Source organism: Rhinopithecus roxellana, chromosome 2, assembly GCF_007565055.1.
Source record: "Rhinopithecus roxellana isolate Shanxi Qingling chromosome 2, ASM756505v1, whole genome shotgun sequence".
Lineage (NCBI taxonomy): Eukaryota > Metazoa > Chordata > Mammalia > Primates > Cercopithecidae > Rhinopithecus > Rhinopithecus roxellana.
In genome coordinates this window covers 40321484-40342330 of record NC_044550.1, presented here as the reverse complement: position 1 = coordinate 40342330, position 20847 = coordinate 40321484, and the positions used below count along the sequence as shown (strand labels likewise).

Here is a 20847-nt window from a genome sequence, read left to right as displayed (position 1 = left end):
CTAAAATGTATGAAGACAAAGTAAACCAGAGATGTAACTAACTTATAGAACAGAATAAACTGAAACACCACTATCAAAAGAAAAACAGACCACTAGCCCAACAGGAGTCAGGTATTAGATGTACCAGACACAGGGGTGAGGTTTTGGTTAGAAAAAAAGGAGAATAGCCGAACACTTGTGAGGAGTAATCAGACATGAGTCTTCATTGCCAAACTAAACAGCCAGGTGATCATTCTCTAAAGAAACCAAACTAGAAAGGCCCTGGACTAGGAGACATCAGGTATACAGGAGGATGACATGAAGTACTACATAAAAGCATTAAGTGAAAGTTTACATGATAAGTAGTGAGATCCTCAGCCCCATTCCCACTGTCAGCTCCCAGAATTATGGTAGCTGGGTTCATTATTCAGAAGATAAACACTGACAGGTGTGTGTCTAATAAAATGATCCCAAGGTTACCTGTCCCTGATGTACACATCCTACAATCTTGGGACTGTGAATTTGACAAATTTTACTCCCAAAATTAAGTTATATTACATGGCATTGTTGACTTAAACACAGCGAGGTTATCCTGGTGGGCCTGACCCAATCAAATGAGCTTGTGAAAGGCAGACATTTCTTTGGCTGGTTGGAGATAAGGAAGTCAGAGATTAAAAGCACAAGAAGGATTCTACTTGCCACTGCTGACTTAAAGATGGAGGGTGCCACATGTCAAAGAATGTGGGCAACCTTATGGAGATGACAGCCCATAAAAAAATCAGGATCTTGGTTCTACAATTGCAAGGAACTAAATCCTGCTACCAAAAACAATAAATTTGGAAGTAAATGTTCACCCACAGCCTACAGATAAGGAATATAGGATAGCTGATTTCAGCCTTGAGACCACAAGCAAGAGAATCCAGTCACACTGTCCCCAGATGTCTGGCTCACAGAAATTTAAGAGATAATAAATGGGTGTTGTTTCACACCACTGTATTTATGGTAAATTGTTATGCTGCAATAGAAAACGAATCCATGCTGTATAGTGAAATGCACCAACAAAACATGCATCCAGATTTTCCAATTTAGCTTTTTATGGCATTGCTAGACTAAAAACAGAACCAAAAGATCACCAGACATCTGAAGAAAATCTTAAATATGAAAAGCCAGCCAAAGTATTGAAAATGAGACTGAAATTTTATAATGCCAAAATTATAAAGCTTTGGAGAAGGAGAACAGGGACAAATGGTACAGAGACAGGGTTAAGTTATAAATAAGTGTGGCAACACCAGAAGTTTAGTAACTTTAAAGGTCTGAGAGTGATTTTTTAAACTGGAACTCTATACCTAGCTAAACTATCAAGTATAAGGATAGTAAGAAAGGCATTTTCAGATGGTCTAAAAAATTTTTACCTCTCAAGCATCCTTTCTCAAGAAACATATTGGATACCTAAACCTTGTTCAATCTCAACATCACAAAAAGAGAACCAACCAGACAGTGCCTATGTGATACATAAGGAAATACACAGCATTATGAATGTCTATTCTTGCCAAAATCAGAATAAATCTGAATCTGATCAAGTATCTGGATCTAAAATAGGAAATACAACACACAAAAGCACAACTGCCACAATCCATAAAGTGAGAGAAGTGACTATTTCTTCAACAAATAAACAGAAAAAAAAAAGAGGAACTGTTATGATTAAACTTAAGACAATTTTTAAAAAAAATTTAATTTTATGGGTACATAGTATGTGTACATATTTAAGAAAAATAATTAACATTAAAACTATGTAAACCTTGTTTGGATCCTGATTTAAAACAACTGTAAAAAGATAGAAAATAATTGAAGAAATCTCAACACTGACAGGATACTGGCAATATTAAGGAATTCCTTTTTTTTTCCTTTAAATCTGAAATAGTATTATGGCTATATTTCTTTTTAAACACTCTTAATTTACAGATACATACTAAAATTTTTATATATGAAATGGTATGGTACTTAGATTTGCTTTAAATTAACATAGGTGGAGATGTCAGCAAGGTGATAATAGGCAGATATGAAAAAAGACTGCCTGTACACTGAAGACTGCTGAAGCTGGATGATGGATAAACATACAGAGGTTTCATTACGCTCTTCTCTTAGATTTGTATATGGAAATTTCCATTTAAAAAGGGAAGGAAATAAAGGAGTGAGGGAGACGAAAAGTGAAAGAGAGGTGGAGAAAGAAAGGAAGGGAAGTAGGGGGAATGCTAGCTTGTTAGCTACCATAAAGAAAATATATGGGATCTAATTAAACTAAAGAGCTTCTGCACAGCAAAAGAAACTACCATCAGAGTGAACAGGCACCCTACAGAATGGGAGAAAATTTTTGCAATCTACTCATCTGACAAAGGGCTAATATCTAGAATCTACAAAGAACTCAAACAAATATACAAGAAAAAAACAAACAACCCCATCCAAAAGTGGGCAAAGGATATGAACAGACATTTCTCAAAAGAAGACATTCATACAGCCAACAGACACATGAAAAAATGCTCATCATCACTCTCCATCAGAGAAATGCAAATCAAAACCACAATGAGATACCATCTCACACCAGTTAGAACGGCAATCATTAAAAAGTCAGGAAACAACAGGTGCTGGAGAGGATGTGGAGAAATAGGAACACTTTTACACTGTTGGTGGGACTGTAAACTAGTTCAACCATTATGGAAAACAGTATGGCGATTCCTCAAGGATCCAGAACTAGATGTACCATATGACCCAGCCATCCCACTACTGGGTATATACCCAAAGGATTATAAATTATTCTACTACAAAGACACATGCACACGTATATTTATTGTGGCACTATTCACAATAGCAAAGACTTGGAATCAACCCAAATGTCCATCTGTGACAGACTGGATTAAGAAAATGTGGCACATATACACCATGGAATACTATGCAGCCATAAAAAAGGATGAGTTTGCGTCCTTTGTAGGGACATGGATGCAGCTGGAAACCATCATTCTTAGCAAACTATCACAAGAAGAGAAAGCCAAACACCGCATGTTCTCACTCATAGGTGGGAACTGAACAATGAGATCACTTGGACTCGGGAAGGGGAACATCACACACTGGGGCTTATCATGGGGGGGGGAGGGGGGAAGGATTGCATTGGGGAGTTATACATGATATAAATGATGAATTGATGGGTGCTGACGAGTTGATGGGTGCAGCACACCAACATGGCATAAGTAAACATATGTAACAAACCTGCACGTTATGCACATGTACCCTAGAACTTAAAGTATAATAAAAATAAAGAAAGAAAGAAAGAAAGAAAGAAAGAAAGAAAGAAAGAAAGAAAGAAAGAAAGAAAGAAAGAAAATATAAAAAATAGAAATAATTACACAACTTAGAAAAATGAAGCAACTATTTGCATTGTATGAAAAGGTACCTTATCTCCAAAAATCAGCTTTTATGTAAAATCTACTTCCATGTAACCTCTTTGAATCTTGTTGTGCCTCTTGGGGCCATAGAAAACAAATCTATATGACAGTCTTTTAAGCATTTGAAGAATACTTTATTTAACCTAAGTCTTCTTGTCTTCAGGAGAAACATTCCCTGCTCCTCTGAGGCATATTTTTAAGTAATTTCATAATCCGCATTTCTCTCTCATAAACTTCTAGAGCAATGTCAAATTGCTGGAAAATGCTAAATTAGGTCTCTACTCTTCTGTACAAATAGCTTTCTATACTCCAAGACAGGACTGTGCACATGCCCTTATTATGTTTTCAAGTCTATTTGGTTAAGATCCTTTTAATAATCCATTCTAGAATTTTACCTGGATAGAAATCAAGTTTAACCATGAGTCCTTCAAATATTTAAATACTGTATTACAAGATGTTTACTGAAAGGATTATTGAACAGTATTATGTCAGTTTTACGCTATAATAAAGTAGCAGTTTACTTTATTATGCATTGTATGTATAATAGGTAGTGCACTGGGGTTCTTAAACCATGAACAATTAGTGTTCATAGTGTATTTATGTCTACTTTACAAAACTTAAGAAAATATATGTCTTTAAAATGATTACAGATATTTCATTATCACCTCCTTATATTTAAGATATGATATATAGTGCTAAATCTTTGTGTGTGTGTGTGTGTCTGTGTATATATATGTGTGTGTGTATACTCCCTAATTAAAACATTGTTCCTATGGGGATAACATAATGATCCACTTCACAAAAATATCACAATGATTCACATGAGAAAGTTTCAGCCTACAGTCTCTAACAAACAAGTGGGGAAAATTATATATCATCAATTCTCATTATTCAGTTATTCATAGTAGTTATGTTAAGTTGCTAGAAACACGGAATTAGCAAATACTATACTCAACGACTGCTCCTGGGAGAAATACAGCGTTAGCCAGCCCCTGGCCACAGCATTGTCATTAATGCACATAACCCTGTTTTATGTGTGTTTCTGTTTAAATGTTCCTTTTTTGTGTGTGTCCTTCCAACTTTTATTTTAGGTACAGCGGGTATACATGCAAGTTGGTTACATGGGTAAATTGCATGTTGTGGGGGGTTCAGGGTACAGATTATTTCATCACCGAGGTATGACCATAGAATCCGATAAGGAACTTTTCAATTCTCACCTTCCTCCCATTCTCAAGTAGGCCCTGGTGTCTACTGTTCCCTTCTTAGTGTCCATGTGTACTCAATGTTCAGCTCCCACTTATAAGAAAGAACGTGGCATTTGGTTTTTTGTTCCTGCATTAATTCACTTAGGATAATGGGCTCCAGCTGCATCCATGTTACTGTAAAGGACATGATTTTATTCTTTTTTATGGCTGCATGGCATTCCATGGTGTAAAATATAACTTATTTAATATATGTTGTCAATTCATTAACATTTAACTCACAGCCAACAGCAGTAAAACTCATGCCTGAACCTGAAACATATTTTTCCCAAAAGGCACGTCATAGCATTCTCACACTTAAGAACACTAGACAGCCCTCTGCTTGGGTGCCATTTTAAACAGTGAGTGGGAGGGACTGTACATCATAGTTTGAGTGCTAGCTAAGACACAATACAATAGAATATCAGACAGATTTCTAATGGTTTTTGACCTCAGTCCCTGGCTCCCAGATAGTATCTCTGGACAGCTCAGGGCCTACGGGAACTTGCCACCCTGAAGGGGAAAAAACAAGTCTGGCTGGCTTCGCCATCAAGATAGATGGAGTAAGATGGCTGAATAGGGGGCTCTAGTGATCTCCCCACCCCTCCCCAAGTTTGGCAACTATCAACACAAAGTGAGCATCTTCATACGAACCCAAAATCAGGTGAGCACACACAGTGCCTGGTTTTGACTTCATATTGCTGAAACAGGCATTAAAGAGGGTAGAAAAGACAGTTTTGAATTGCCAATGACACCCCTCCCTAATCCACTAGCAGCTCCCCACATGGTGCAAAGAACTGTGCAACTGTAAGAGGGAGAGCGCAGCAACTGTGAGCCTTTGCATTGAACTCAGTGCTGCCCTGTCACAGCGGAGAGCAGAAACAGGCTGAACTCAGTTGAGGCCTGCTCCTGGAGGGAGCATTTGGACCAGCCCTAGCCACAAGGGAATTGTCCATCCCAGCAGTCCAAGTTTGACTTCCAGCAAGCCCTGTCACCATGGGCTGCAGTGCTCTGGGGCCCTAAGTGAAGTTGAGGGGCAGTCTAAGCCACAGGACTGCAATTCCTAGGCAAGTCCTAGTGCCAAGATGGACTTGGCGTCACTGGATGGGGGATGGGGAGCGGGCAACTTCCTGAGCCACCACTTGGGAGGCTAAGGGAGTGCTTGAGTCACCCCTCTCCCAACCTCAGGCAGCACAGCTTAAGGCTCCAAAAGAGACCCCTTCCTTCTGCTTGACAGAAAAGAGCAGAGGCAACTTGGTCTTGCATCTTGGATACAAACTTAGCCACAGTAGGATAGGGCACCAGTCAGATTCGTGAGGCCTCCATTCCAGACCCTAGCTCCTGGACAACCTTTCTACACACAGCCTGTGCCAGAAGGAAACCTGCTTCCTTGAAGAAAAGAACCCATCCCTGGAAGGATCCATCACCTACTGACTAAAGAGCCCTTGGGCCCTGAAGAACCAGCAGTGACACCCAAGTAGTATGCCACCTGCCTAGGTTGAGACTGGGATGTACCAGCTTCATGTGAAAACCAGCACATTCCCAGCTATGGTGGCAACAGTGAGAGCACAGTTGGGGTGGGACAGGGGTATTGAGTAGAAAGCGGACTCTTGGGGTCTCCTATTCCAAGGCTTGGCACTTAGATGACATTTCTGGAGCTGTCCTGGTAGAGAGGGGGCCCACTGTTCTGAAGGGTGAGTCTCAGGCCTGGCAGCTTTCATCACAAGCTGACTGAAGAGCCCTTGGGCCTTAACTGCACATTGGCGGTAGCCTGGCAGTACTCCCTGTGGGCCTCTGGTGGTGGTGGCCATGGGCTCAGACTCCTTACCTGTGGAAAGAGGAAGAGTGGGAAGGACTGTATATCGTGGTTTGAGCGCCAGCTAAGACACAGTACAATAGAATATCAGATAGATTTCTAAGGTTTTTGACCTCAGTCCCTGACTTCCAGATGGCATCTCTGGACCAGCTCAGGGCCTAGGGGAACTTGCCATCCTGAAGGGGAAAACAACAAGTCTGGCTGGCTTCGCCATCTGCTGACTGTAGAGCCCTAAAGCCTTCAGCAAACATAGGTGGCAGCCAGGTAGCAGTCACAACGGGCATTGAATGAGACCCAGTGCTCTGCTGGCTTCAAGTCTCACCTAGCACAGTCCCAGTGGTGGTGGCCCCAGGAGTACTTGTGTCACCCCAACCCCAGCTCCAGGTGGCTCAGGAGAGAGAGAGAGAGAGAGAGAGAGAGAGAGAGAGAGAGAGAGAGAGAGAGAGAGAGAGAGAGAGAGAGACTCCATTTGTTTGGGAGAAAGAAAGAGAACAAGAGTCTCTTCTTGGTAATCCAGATAATTCCTCTAGATCTTACAAAAAACCACCAAGGTGATACCTCTATGAATCCATAAAAATCATAGCAATACTGGGATTGGGGTGCTCCCCAATGCAGACATGGCTTAGATCACAATACCCAAGTCCCTTTGAATACTTAGAAAGCCTTCCAAAGAAGGACAGGTACAAACAAGCGCAGACTGTGAAGACTATAATAAATACCTAATTCTTCAGTGCCCAGACACCAACAAACATCTACAAGGATCACGACCATCAAGGAAAACATGACCTCACCAAATGAACTATATAAGGCACCAGGGACCAATTCTGGAGAAACAGAGATATGTGACCTTTCAGAAAGAAAAAACAAAATAGTATTAAGGACACTCAAAGGAAAAAAAGATAACACAGAGAAGGAAATCAGAATTCTATCAGATAAATTTAACAAAGAGATTGAAATAACTGAAAAGAATCAAACAGCAATATTGGAGCTGAAAAATGTAACAGACACAGTGAAGAATGCATCAGAGTCTCTTAATAGCAGAATTGATCAAGCAGAAGAAAGAATTAGTGAGCCTGCAGACAGTCTATTTGAAAATACAGTCAAAGCAGACAAAAAAAGAATAAAAAAGAATGAAGCATGCCTACAAGATACAGAAAATAGTCTCAAAATGGCAAATCTAAAAGTTATTGGACTTAAAGAGGAGGCAAAGAAAGAGATAGGGGTAGAAAGTTTATAGGGTAAAGGTATAGTAACAGAGAACTTCCCAAACCTAGAGAAAGATACCAAAATTTAAGTACAAGAAGGCTACAGAACACCAAGCAGATTTAACCCAAAGACGACTACCCCAAGGCACTTAATAATCAAATTTCCAAAGGTCAAGGAGGTAAGGATCCTAAAAGCAGCAAGAGAAAAAGACACAAATAACATACAATGGGGCTTCAATACATCTAGCAGCAGACTTTTCAGTGGAAACCTTACAGCCCAGGAGAGAGTGGCATGACAATAAAGTGTTGAAGGCAAAAAAATTTTATCCTATAATAGTACATTTGGCAAATATATCCCTTTAACATGAAGGAGAAAGAGGGACTTTCCCAAACAAACAAAGTTAAGAGATTTCATCATCGACACTTCTCTCCTACAAGAAACACTAAAGAGATTTCTTCAATCAGAAAGAAAAGAATGTTAATGAGCAAAAATAAATCATCTGAAGGTACAAAACCGACTGATGATATTAAGTACACAGAATATTATAACACTGTAACTGTGGTGTGTTAACTCTTACCTTAAGTAGAAGCACTAAAAGATTAACCAATCAAAAATAATAACTACAACAACTTTTCAAGACATATGCAGCACAGTAAGATATAAATAGAAATGACAAAAAGTTAAAAAGTAGGGGGATAAACTTAAGGTATAGAGTCATTGGTTTTCTTTTAGCTTGTTAAATTTGTTTATGGAAGTGGTGTTAGGCTGTTATCAGCTTAAAATAATGGGTTATTAAGATAGTATTTGCAAGCCTCATGGTAACCTCAAATCAAAAAACATACAATGGATACAAAAAATAAAAAGCAAGAAATTAAAGCATATCACCAGAGAAAATCACTTTCACTAAAAGGCAGGAAGAAGGAAGACAACACTACAAAACAACTTGAAAACAAATAACAAAATGACAGGAGTAAGTCTTCACTTATCAATAACAACACTGAATGTAAATGGACTTAAAGGACTACCATTAAAAAACATGCAGAGGCTGAATGAATAAAAAACAAGACCCAATGACCTGTTGCCTACAAGAAACACACTTTACCTATAAAGATACACACAGAGTGAAAATAAAGGGATTGAAAAAGAAATTCCAGGCCACTAGAAACCGAAAAAAGAGCAAGAGTAGCTATACTTAGATTGTACAAAATAGATTTCAACACAAAAACATAAGAGACAAAGATCATTATATAATGACAAAGTGGTTAATTAAGCAAGAGGATATAACAATTTTAAATACATATGCACCTAACACTGGGACACCAAGCTATATAAAGCAAATACTAGAGCTAAAGGGAAAGATAGAACCCCAATATAAAAATAGCTGTAGACTTTAACACTCCACTTTCAGCACTGGACAGATCTTCCACAGAGAAAATCAACAAAGAAACATTGGACTTAGAGAGAAAGATGGCAGAGAGAAGAGGAAACAGGGTAACATGCAGCTCTCACTTGGATGGGCAGAAAAGCATGTGGAGACTCACACCATAAACTCTGGCTCTAACAACCACAGCAGGAACATTACCAGGAAAACCAAGAGAATTCACAGATTCTCTGAAAGAAGTGGCACATCGCTGCAAATTCTGCGAGACAGTCAAATAACTGAGTTTCCAAAGTATGAGAGTATGTGTCTCCAAACACACATGTCCACTGGGGAGTCTGAAAATCCAGATCACGGGAGAAGGATTTAACCTCACCTATAACAAAAATGAATATAGGGAGCCACATGAAATATAAAGGCAGAAGCAGCAGCGGGAAGAGCCTTGTAAGCACACCCAGTCTCCAACTTGAGCCCAGGGAAGCCATTCCTAACTGCATCTGATAGAGGCCCTCAGGGAAGGCAGCAAGCAGAATTAGGGAGGGGTCAAAGAGTGAAAAAAGCTTCCATCTGAATTTTATAATAATTTCAACTGGGCACAAACTTTCTTCAGCAGAACCCACAGGGCAAATGGGAATCCTCCCTAAATCATTCTACGAAGCCAGTATCACTGTAATACCAAAACCAAGAAAGGAGAGGAGGGGAGGGGAGGGAAGGGGAGAGGGGAAGGAGAGGGAAGGAAGGGGAGGAGAGGGGAGAAGGAAGGAAGGAAGAAAACCACAGATCCCTGATGAACATAGATGCAAAAATCCTCAACGAAATACTAGCTAACAGAATCCAACAGTATAGCAAAAAGATAATACACCTTAATCAAATGGGTATACCAGGAAAGCAGGGATGGTTTAATACATGCAAGTCAATAAATGTGATACATCACATAAAAGGAATTAAAAACAAAAATCATATGATCATCTCAATGATGCAGAAAAGGCATTTGATGAAATCCAGCCATCCCTTTATGATTAAAACCTTTAGCAAAATTGGCATAGAAGGTACCTATCTCAAGGTAATAAAAGCCATCTATGACAAACCAACAGCCAACATTATATTAAATGGGAAAAAGTTGAAAGCATCCCCCCCCGAGAACTGGAACAAGATAAGGATGCCCACTTTCACTACTTCTATTCAACACAGTACTGCAAGTGCTAGCCAGAGCAATCAGACAAGAGAAAGAAACAGACAAAAACTGATAAGGAAGAAGTCAAATTATCCTTGCTTGCAGATAATATAATCTTGTATTTGGAAAAACCTAAAGACTTCACCAAAAAAAAATCAAAACTGATAAATTCAGTAAAGTTGCCGGGAACAAATCAACATACAAAACTCAGTACCATATCTATATGCCAAGAACCAACAATCTGAAAAACAAATCAAGAAAGTAATGCCATTTACAATAGCTACAAATAAAATAAAATACCTAGGAAGGAACTTAAAGAAAGGAAAGATCTCTACAATGGAAACTATAAAACACTGACGCAAAAAATTGAAGAGGACACACAAAAAAATGGGAAAATATTCCATGTTCATGGGTTGGGAAAATCAATACTGTTAAAATGTACATAGTACCCAAAGCAACTTACAGATTCAATGCAATTCCTATCAAAATACTAATGACATTCTTTACAGAAATAGAAAAAGCAAGCTATATTGGTCTGTTTTCACATTGCTATAAATACCCGAGACAGGGTAATTTATAAAGAAAAGTGGTTTAATTGACTCACAATTCCACATGGCTAGGAGGCCTAAGGAAACTTACAATCATGGCAGAAGGTGAAGGATCAAGGACCTTCTTCACATGGGAGCAGGAGAGAGAAGTGTGAGGAGCAGAAGCAGAAGAGCCCCTTATAAATCAGATCTTGTGAGAACTCATTCACTATTACAAGAACAGCATGGGACAAGCTGTCCCCATGATCCAATCACTTCCCACTGGGTTCCTCCCTTGACACATGGGGATAAGGGGGATTATAATTCAAGGTAAGATTCGGGTGGGGACACAGAGCCAAACCATATCACAATCCTAAAATTTACATGGAACCTCAAAAGTTCCAGAATAGTCAAAGGTATCCTGAGGAAAAAGAACAAAACTAGTAACACATTACCTGATTTCAAATTACACTACAGAGTTATAGTAACCAAAATGGCATGATTGTCGCATAAAAGTACACATACAGACCACCAGAATACACTAGAAAGCCCAGGAATAAATCCATACATCCATAGCGAACTCATTTTTGACAAAGTTGCCAAGAACATCCAGTGGGGAAAGAACAGTCTCTTCCATAAATGGTGCTGGGAAAGCTGGATATCCATATTCAGAAGAATGAAACTAGACCTCAATCTTTCACCATATACAAAAATAGAATCAAAATGGATTCAAGACTTAAACCTAAGACCTCTACTATGAAACTACTGAAAGGAAACATTGGGGAAACTCCCCAGGACATTAGAGTGGGCAAAGATTTCTTGAGTAATACCATAAAAGAATGGGCTCCTAAAGCAAATAAGGACAAGTGGGATCACATAAAGTTAAAAAGCTACTGAACAGCAAAAAAAAAAAAAAAAAAAAAAAAAAAAAATCAACAAACTGAAGTGACAACCACAGAATGGGAGAAAATATTTGCAAACTACCCAGCTGACAATGAATTAATAACCAGAATATATAAGGAGCTCAAACAATAGGAGAAAGAAAATCTAATAATCTGATCCAAAAATGGGCCCAAGATTTCAACAGACATTTCTCAAAAGAAGACCGATAAATGGCAAATACACATATCAAAAGGTATCAACATCACTGATCATCAGAAAAATGAAAATCAAAACTACAATGAGATATCATTTTATACCAGTTAAAATGACTTAGCCAAAAGACAGGCAATGATAAATGCTGGAGAGGATGTGGACAAAGGGAATCTTCATACACTATTGGTGAGAATGTAAATTAATACAACCATATGGAGAACAGTTTGGAGGTCCCTCCCAAAAGTAAAAATAGAGCTACCATATGACCCGGCAATCCCACTCCTAGGTGTACACCCAAAAGAAAGGAAATCAGTATATTGAAGAGGTATCTGCATTCCCATGTTAATTGCAGCACTATGAACAATAGCCAAGATAGAGTAGAAGGATGATTACCAGAGGCTGGGGAGGGTAGTTGGGGCAGTGTGGGTGGGGAAGTGGGGATGGTTAATGAGTACCAAAAAAAAAAAAAGTAGTTAGAAAAAATGAATAAGACCTAGTATGTGCTAGCACAACAGAGTGGCTATGGTCAAAAATAATTTAATTGTACATTTAAATATAACTAAAATAATATAACTGGGTTGTTTGTAACACAAAGGATAAATGCTTGAGGTGATGGATAGCCCATTTACCCTGATGTGATTATTATGCATTGCATGCCTGTATCAAAATATCGCATGTATCCCACAAATACTTATACCTACTATGTACCCACAAAAATAAAAAATTAACATCAACAAAAATCACAAAAATGTGTAAAACCTGGCATTAAATAGGCCACAAAAGGACACTTATTTATGGCAGGAGAGTTGAAACAAGAACGTAGAGCATCACTTTGTTCGACTTCTGCTGGAAGCATGCATGTAGGGTGATTGAGATGTTTCACCGCTTTACACATGCCTATGAAAGACTACTAGTACTGATTTTGAAGTTAAAATGCATTTTTGCAGGTAGGCAAATTCACAAATACATAATTCATGAATAATCAAACTCAACTGAAAAAGAAATCTCTCTCTATAAGGTCAACTGCAGCACGTGGATTTTACTCTGGTAACGAAAATTACAATATGCTTTAGTAAAATGCTCCATGTAATTCAGTAGAAAGTAATCAATTTACCTTTATTAATAGTATCATTCTAAATACCCAATATCATTCTACTACAAGAGCTTTTATTAGATTCATGTGCAACTTTACATAATAAGGTAGACTTATTACTATGTAGAGTACATACCTGCAGCTTCTAGTAAAGCTTCCAGTCTAGCCTGTGTTTCTGGATCTACTGTCCTGAGGTCTGCACCATCAGCAGTACCTGATAAGAGCAACTTGGAAGCTGTTTCCAGCATTGGATTTTCCAAATCATCCTGATCCAAAATGAAAGACTCCACCTATAAAACAAATGCAAAAAGAGGGAGGAAGGGAGAAATGAACAGTGAAAGGAAAAGAGGGGAGAGAAATAAAAAGAAAGCAGGGGAGGGAAAAAATATGTTAACATAATTAACAATGATAAACACAATGCAACCCCAAAAAGTTCAACATGACATCTAAGCCAGTTGATTAACAAAAGAAGAAAGTTCTATTTGTGGAAGAATTCAAAACTTTCTTACTCATATGCAGCCTAATTTTCTTTCCTAATATTATTTTCTAGTTTAATTTGGTTATTAGTTATATGTAGGGTTGAGTGTGATGCTTAGGTTGTGAAAACTCTGTGAATAGAAGACCTAACTAAATCAGCAGTTTTTAAATGTTTTGCTTTCAGGACTCAATGAAGTACTGTACTCCCAAGGACTTTATATAAACCCTATTTTTCTTGATATTTACCATATTGGAAATTAAGTAACAAATATCAATATCAAAAAATTACATACATTAATCTCACCACTGATTTCATCCAAAAAGTCTTTAAGTACTGGAAAGCTGTCAAGCCTAGGCAAACAAGTTTCAAAATTCTAATTTGTGCTTGAAAGCTTAACTTTATCATCCGCAACAAGTATTGTTGTTTTCCTTAAAGTGACAGACTCACTTAAAACATGATTAAGAGTATTTGCCAAATATCCAAGTTTGACAACTGTAGTTTTTCATTTGTACTTTACCATAAAAATGACATTTCATGGGGGTAAAAGGCTAACTCAGCTCACATCTCAAAACACAGCAGTTATTTTTCCTCCAGACAAACACTACACTTTTTGTATGCAGTAAAAGTGTTTTATGTGTACTTCCCATTTTGTTATACACAGTAATATTCAAAGAACATGCATTCAAAAGGGGAGTTTTTATAAAATTAATAATTTTATCGCTTCAAGAACATTCTTAAAGTTAAACTAGCATTTTTTTTTTTTAACTTCAAGCGCATGGCAGTGAAGAATACAATCATATCAATATAGTTTGTTTCCATGGCCTTCAGGTCCAGAAGTTCTACCCACCACTATTTTTGCACCATCATTGTAAATGTCAACATAGTAAAAAAGTCAAGTAACATCTCAACATTATGATAAAAATAGTTTTGACCTCATGGACCCCTTGAAATGGTCTCTGGGCCCTGAGGTGTCTATTTACTAGGTTAAGAAACACTAATATAAGTATAGCAGATTCAATTAAAGAAATTTAAAGAATTAGAAAATAACAAACTCCTAAGACAGGAGTACAGTTTTGTTTTGATATTCCCTATCAGAGTGCTACTTACAAATAGGTACTAAAACATATTCTTTTCTGCTTACTGATAAAAATTGATAATTATTCTATAAAATATCACTATTTAATATCATCAGAGTTAGTTTATTTCACAAATCTAAGGTACTACTAACACTGCAATAACTAAAATAGATGTAAAAATAACTGATAAGCTAGAATACAATCATGCTCGTGCCTACTATTCAGAAGGTAATAAAAAAGACAACTTAAGGAATAAATCCTTAACCATCATAACCTCAGAAATGATACTGTTCCATCTTGAAAAGTCAACTAGCAAGTAACCAGGAATACTGCTATAATTAATCAACACATTTAATACTAAATGTTAAATCTGGAAAGAAATAATGTAAGTTTCTCTACAAAGTTCCATTAAACTAAAGCAGTTTAACATGGAACAACATTTGAGATTTCAAATATTTTATACACAAATAAACACAACATTCTAAAAGCACTCTGTAAATATTTTTTAAATTTCATAAAATTTTGTACTACATTAACTTTAATCAATAACTCCTTATGGCAGGGAGATAAGAAATACAAAAACAATTTTAAAAAATTATATATATTTTAAAATTATATATATATGTGTGTGCATATATGTGTGTATATATATTCTTTTTTAAAGAGACATGGATGGTCTTGCTATGTTGCCCAAGCTGGCCTCAAACTCCTGGGATTAAGTAATCCTCCTGCCTCGGCCTCCCAAGTAGCTGGGATTACAGGCACACACCACTCCTTACTGATTTTTTTTATTTTTGTAGGAACAGGGTGTGGAACTCCTGGGCTGAAGTGATCTTGCCACTTTGGCCTCCCAAAGGACAGGATTATAGGCATGCACTACCAGGTCTGGCTAATTTCAAGTTATCTTTAAAGGCAGTAGCAGAAGTATGAGAAAGGAAGAATTTTATAGGCTGACTGAAGTATTATACCTTAGGAAGCAAATTTTTGGGCATGGCAAAGTGCGACTCAAAATTATAGCAGTAAAAAATATGTTTTCTTATTGTCAAATAAAGGTCCAGAAGATGGATCTTTCTAAAGAAAAGGCTGTTTCCTAATGAAATTTTCTAACATCTGAAATTTATTAAAATATTTACAATTATTTAAATTTAATAAGAAAACATAAAAGCAAATAAACAAATGTATGAAATTGAACAGGTAAAATGAATAGATGAAATACCATAATACAGTATTTTAAATGAATATTTTAGAAAGTAAAAGACCTCAAAGAGCAGTCTGTAGTTCACTGATTAATCAAAGGTAGAGATCAGAGGTGCTAAAGATGTTCAAAGGAGACACTGCATGCATAAAAAATAATATAAAAGGATTTTGAACAAAAAAATTGATTTGTATAAGAGGAGACAAAGAAGGAACATGGACTGGCAGGTATAAAATTTCTATGTGATAGAACATTGGTTTTACTGTAGGTTTGAAAAGACAGGTTAGAAGTTGGATCACAGAAGATAACAAATTTCAAGCAGAAGGGACTGTCTTACACAAAGTCCCCTATGCCACAGATATCCTAACTAGCCTGGTGAAAACTCACTAGGAAAACTGCATTTCCATCTCTTGATGAGATATACTAAATACAGAAACATTTACTTTCTTACTGACGTTAAGCTTCTCCACAAAAGTTCTTATGTTATTCTTAGGCCCACTGTTCTCCCTATATGCAAAACTTGGTAACTTAAAAAACTGTAAATTCAAATGACTATGAAATTCTTATAGAGAGCTTCAGAAAAGGGAGGGGCTATCAAAATGACAGAAAAGAACAGGAATGAATATTTATTATTTCCTCCCCATCCTCATTTATGATTAACGAAGGAGCTACTTTCAAGGATACTGCTAAAATATGAAGGCCTAGGTACCAGAATAGATTTAGTTGCTACCTGTGTGACCTAACCAAGTCTCTCTCTTAGCCATCTATAACTTTAGACCCTCAATTCTGCCTTTTTTCATAGATTTATCACACGTGAATATTATACATATTGTCTTTCTAAGTTCTGTAAAAACAAACACTTTTTTGGTTTAGTCGTGTACACCCAGCAATTAGAAGTGTGTCTAACTCACTGTCAGGATTCAAGTGACTATTGAATAAATAAGAATCTATAAAGAAGGTGAAATTTACCAGATGATTTTGGGATTCTTCCCTTTCAGATTCTAAAAGGCTCTAGTGTATTTGGAGAAGAATGGGGTAATCACAATAAATACATCTAAAGGTATATTTTATAGATCTTGGAGACACAGAATCTTACATTAGGTAGCAGGTGGTATAAAATGCTATTTTCATTGACTTATTACACAAACATTTATTGCAAACATTCTATGTGTAAAAAATACTGTTTAATACTATGGGAGATAAAGAAATGTGTGATACCAGCCTTGCTATGTAGGAACTTATTTCTTTAATGAGCATGTGTAAAAATGAACCATAATACAGGGTAGAAAGTGCATAAGGTAATGAGAAAGAAAAAGAGGTATAAAAGTTCAGCAAGGAAAAAGAGAATTTCCTCCTTTAATACCAGTTCCTCTTTTTTCAACTAGAAAGAGCTTGTGTTACATTACAAAACAAGTGAAGAGAGACTGGCATAAAGAGATGCAATCTTATAAACATACAAAAATAAGTATTCCTTTATTAAATTATGGACATACACCTCTCTGCCATACCAGATCCCCAGCTGAAATAGCTCAGATTAAAAACTAAAATGAATTTTCCCTCTGAAACCTACTGCATTTTTATTATATTATTCTACAGAAAAAAAAAAATCATTTTGAATCACAACCAACTTCTGGAACATAACAAACATTAAAAGTGGTCCAAATAAGAAATTCAAATAAGTATTTGAACTGGGCACGGTGGCTCACGCCTGTAATCCCAGCACTTTGGGAGGCCGAGGTGGGCGGATTGCCTGAGGTTGGGAGTTCGAGACCAGCCTGGCCAACACGGTGAAACCCTGTCTCTACTAAAAATACAAAAATTAGCCAGGCATGGTGGTGTACTCCTATAATCCCAGCTACTCGGGAGGCTGAGGCAGGAGAATCGCTTAAACCTGGGAGGTGCAGGTTGCAGTGAGCTGAGGTCGAGCCACTGCACTCCAGCCTGGGCGACAGAGCAAGACTCTGTCTCAAAAATAAAATAAAATTAAATTAAATTTAAAAATTTTAAAGAACGTATTTGAAAATATTTTATATTTAAATGAAATATATAAATAACTTCCATGAAGAGAGAAGACGAAGGAAAGAAATGTCCTTACTAAATGTATTCTCTAAGCGGGAAAAAAGCTATCAAAGTTACAACTGGCCTTTTCTAAAAGTTGTATTTAAAGTAGTTTGAATGTGTTGTTTTGACCAGCTGGACATTTTATGACATGATGTTTATGCATAAAGAACCATCAAAATGCAAGAGGCTTAGAAATCACAAGGTTCAATTCATTGTTACAGATGAAAAAACCAGACACAAGGACCTTTATTTAAATAGCAGATTTCTAAATACCTAGTACCAAGAGACCAGTTATCCAATTAACTAGCTCAATATACTTTCCACCAGGAAATTCAATGCTGGAATAATAAAGCGTTGAACTTTCACACTGCTCTGGGAAAGGTAACTTGAAATTTCACATTTAGGGATTAGGCTGTTAACTACCTGAACCCATTGTTTAATTACTAAAAGTGGGACAACCAAACCTAACATGCCCCCGAGTTATGCAACATAAAATACACAGCACCTCCTATAAAGAATTTTTGTACCCCCAATAAAAAATAATCTAATAGAACTTTTAGACTTGTAAATAACTTCCAGTACATGGAAATTAGTAAGGCAAATACAGGAATAAGATAAATCAATGTTTCTTAATGTAAAAGCACTATTAACATTTTGGACCAGATAATTCTTTGTTGTTTGGGGGCTGTCTTATGTAATTTAGGATGTTTGACAGCAACCCTGGCCTATATTCACTAAATGCCAGTTAGCAACACTCCTTCAGGCTGTAATAACCAAAAATGTCTCCAGACATTGCTAAATGTTCCCTTACAAGAGAAAATTAAAAACAACAACAGCAACAAAAATCATGAAGGAGAAAGAGGTTGAGAATCACTGGGTTAAATATAAGCCAAAAAGAAAAATCTAAAATGTGGAACATTTTACATCAAAACTGACCATTTTCTTCACATAAATAGAATGGGAGCAAAAAATCTTTTTTGAATAGAGTAAGAACAGTTCTAAATTAAAGAGACTCGAGAGATATAACCAGAAAAATAATAGGTCTTACTTAAATCCTATTCAAATAGGACTGTAAAAACAGTATTTTTGAGACAAGAAATCTGAATGTGAACTGAAATGTTTGTATAATCATTGGATTATACAAATACAAAAATAATTTTGTTATAATCAATATCCTCCATAAATATACAATAGAGAAAAGCAACTCTATGTGCAAATAACTATCAAAGAAGTTTGAAAGAGGTACTAAACAGATACTAATACAGTGATTGTGCAGAGAAATGAGAAAACAATTATGAATGAGAGTGCTAATAATATAAAGGAATTACTCCAGTTATGTGAGAAAAGATCCTTGTTTTTCAGACATACATACTGAAGTATGTAGGAATAGTGTCAGAAATGTGTCATCAAATACTTAAAGAAAACAAAGCTTCATGGCAAATTCTTGAAAATGTTGCATCTGAGAAATAGATATATAGAGGTTTTGTTTTGTTTTGTTTATTGAGACAGGGTCTCACTCTGTCACCCAGGCTGGAGTGCAGTGGCAGAATCTCGGTTCACTGCAGCCTCTGCCTCCTGGGTTCAAGCGATTCTCCCACCTCAGCCTCCAGAGTAGCTGGAAATACAGGTGCACACCACCACGCCCACCTAATTTTTGTGTATGTTGGTAGAAATGAGTTTTCATCATGTTGGCCAGGCTGGTCTCAAACTCCTGACCTCAAGTGATCTGCCCGCCTTGGCCTCTCAAAAGTGCTGGGACTACAGGCGTGAGCCACTGCACCCGACCTATAGAGGTTTTTTTTTATACGAGTCTCTGTACTTTCGTTCATGCTAAGTCCTTTTAATTTTGAAAGACTAAAGGTGATGACATTTCACTGTAGTTGCTTTTATTCAAACAGAAAAACTATTATTTAACAGTAATATTACTTAGATTTCTAAGATAATTAGAATTCTTTTTCGCTTTCTCCCCAAATTAAGTCTGACTTAATACAAACAATAATGAAAACCAAGGTCTTTTAACAATGGTCAGAGCTGAATGAATTTGTTTGTCATTAACGGTAATTCAAATCTTTCTACACTCAAAATACAAAGTCACATGGAAATTTGGTAATGCGGGGTCATTTGGACCAACTGTGATCGTTAGCATTACACTTCAAACTACTCCTAAAGTTAGAAATATCATTGCCGTACTAGAGAAGAATAGTTCATTCTGTAGTTTAATAAACTGGTATTTATCCCAAAGGATAAGAAAATTAGTGTATTTTGGCTGGGTGCGGTGGCTCACGCCTGTAATCCCAGCATTTTGGGAGGCCGAGGCAGACAGATCACCTGAGGTCAGGAGTTCGAGACCAGCCTGGTCAATATGGTGAAACCCCATTGCCACTTAAAATACAAAAATCAGCCGGGCATTGTGGCAGGTGCCTGTAATCCCAGCTACTCAGGAGGCTGAGACAGGAGAATTGCTTGAACCCGGGAGGGAGAGGTTGCATTGAGCCGAGATCGCACCATTGCACTCTAGCCTGAGGGACAAGAGCTAGACTTCCTCTCAAAAAAAAAAAAAAGAAAACTAGTATATTTTAATTAACTGGATGCCATACATACAAACTCCATTCAACTTAACAAATATCTACAAATTACATACTAAGTGCAAAGCAGTAGGCTACTCATTGGATTATACAAATACAAAAATAATTTTGTTATAATCAATACCTTCCATAAATATACAACAGAGAAAGGCAACTGTATGCGCAAGTAACTATCAAACAAATTTGAAAGAAGTACTAAACAGATACTAATACAGTGATTGTGCAGAGAAATGAGAAAACAATTATGAATGAGCGTGCTAAAAGCAATGATGCTTCAGGAAGATGGTGCCTTTCAATACTGTGCTACGTTCAGAATTTATATTAAGTTACAGAAGGATTTAAGCATTAAGGCAAATAACTGGTAAAAGAAAGATAATTAGGGACCATGTTAAAGATCGTTTCAGATAGATATGACACCAGAGACAAAACAATCAATTAGGAACTTAAGTAAATCAAATGCATTAAGTGAGGTGAATATGGAAAAAAGGTCAGTCTCTAAGGATAAA

General features: G+C 36.9%; 1 protein-coding gene across 1 annotated transcript in view; it reads right to left on the bottom strand.

The window, feature by feature from the left end:
• LOC115893861 (ankyrin repeat domain-containing protein 17-like) overlaps positions 1–20847 on the bottom strand; it is a 135400-nt gene that overhangs the window by 40144 nt on the left and 74409 nt on the right. The window contains 1 exon segment of the mRNA XM_030919086.1: positions 13083–13236. Within this exon segment, the coding sequence (XP_030774946.1) occupies positions 13083–13236 (154 nt within the window).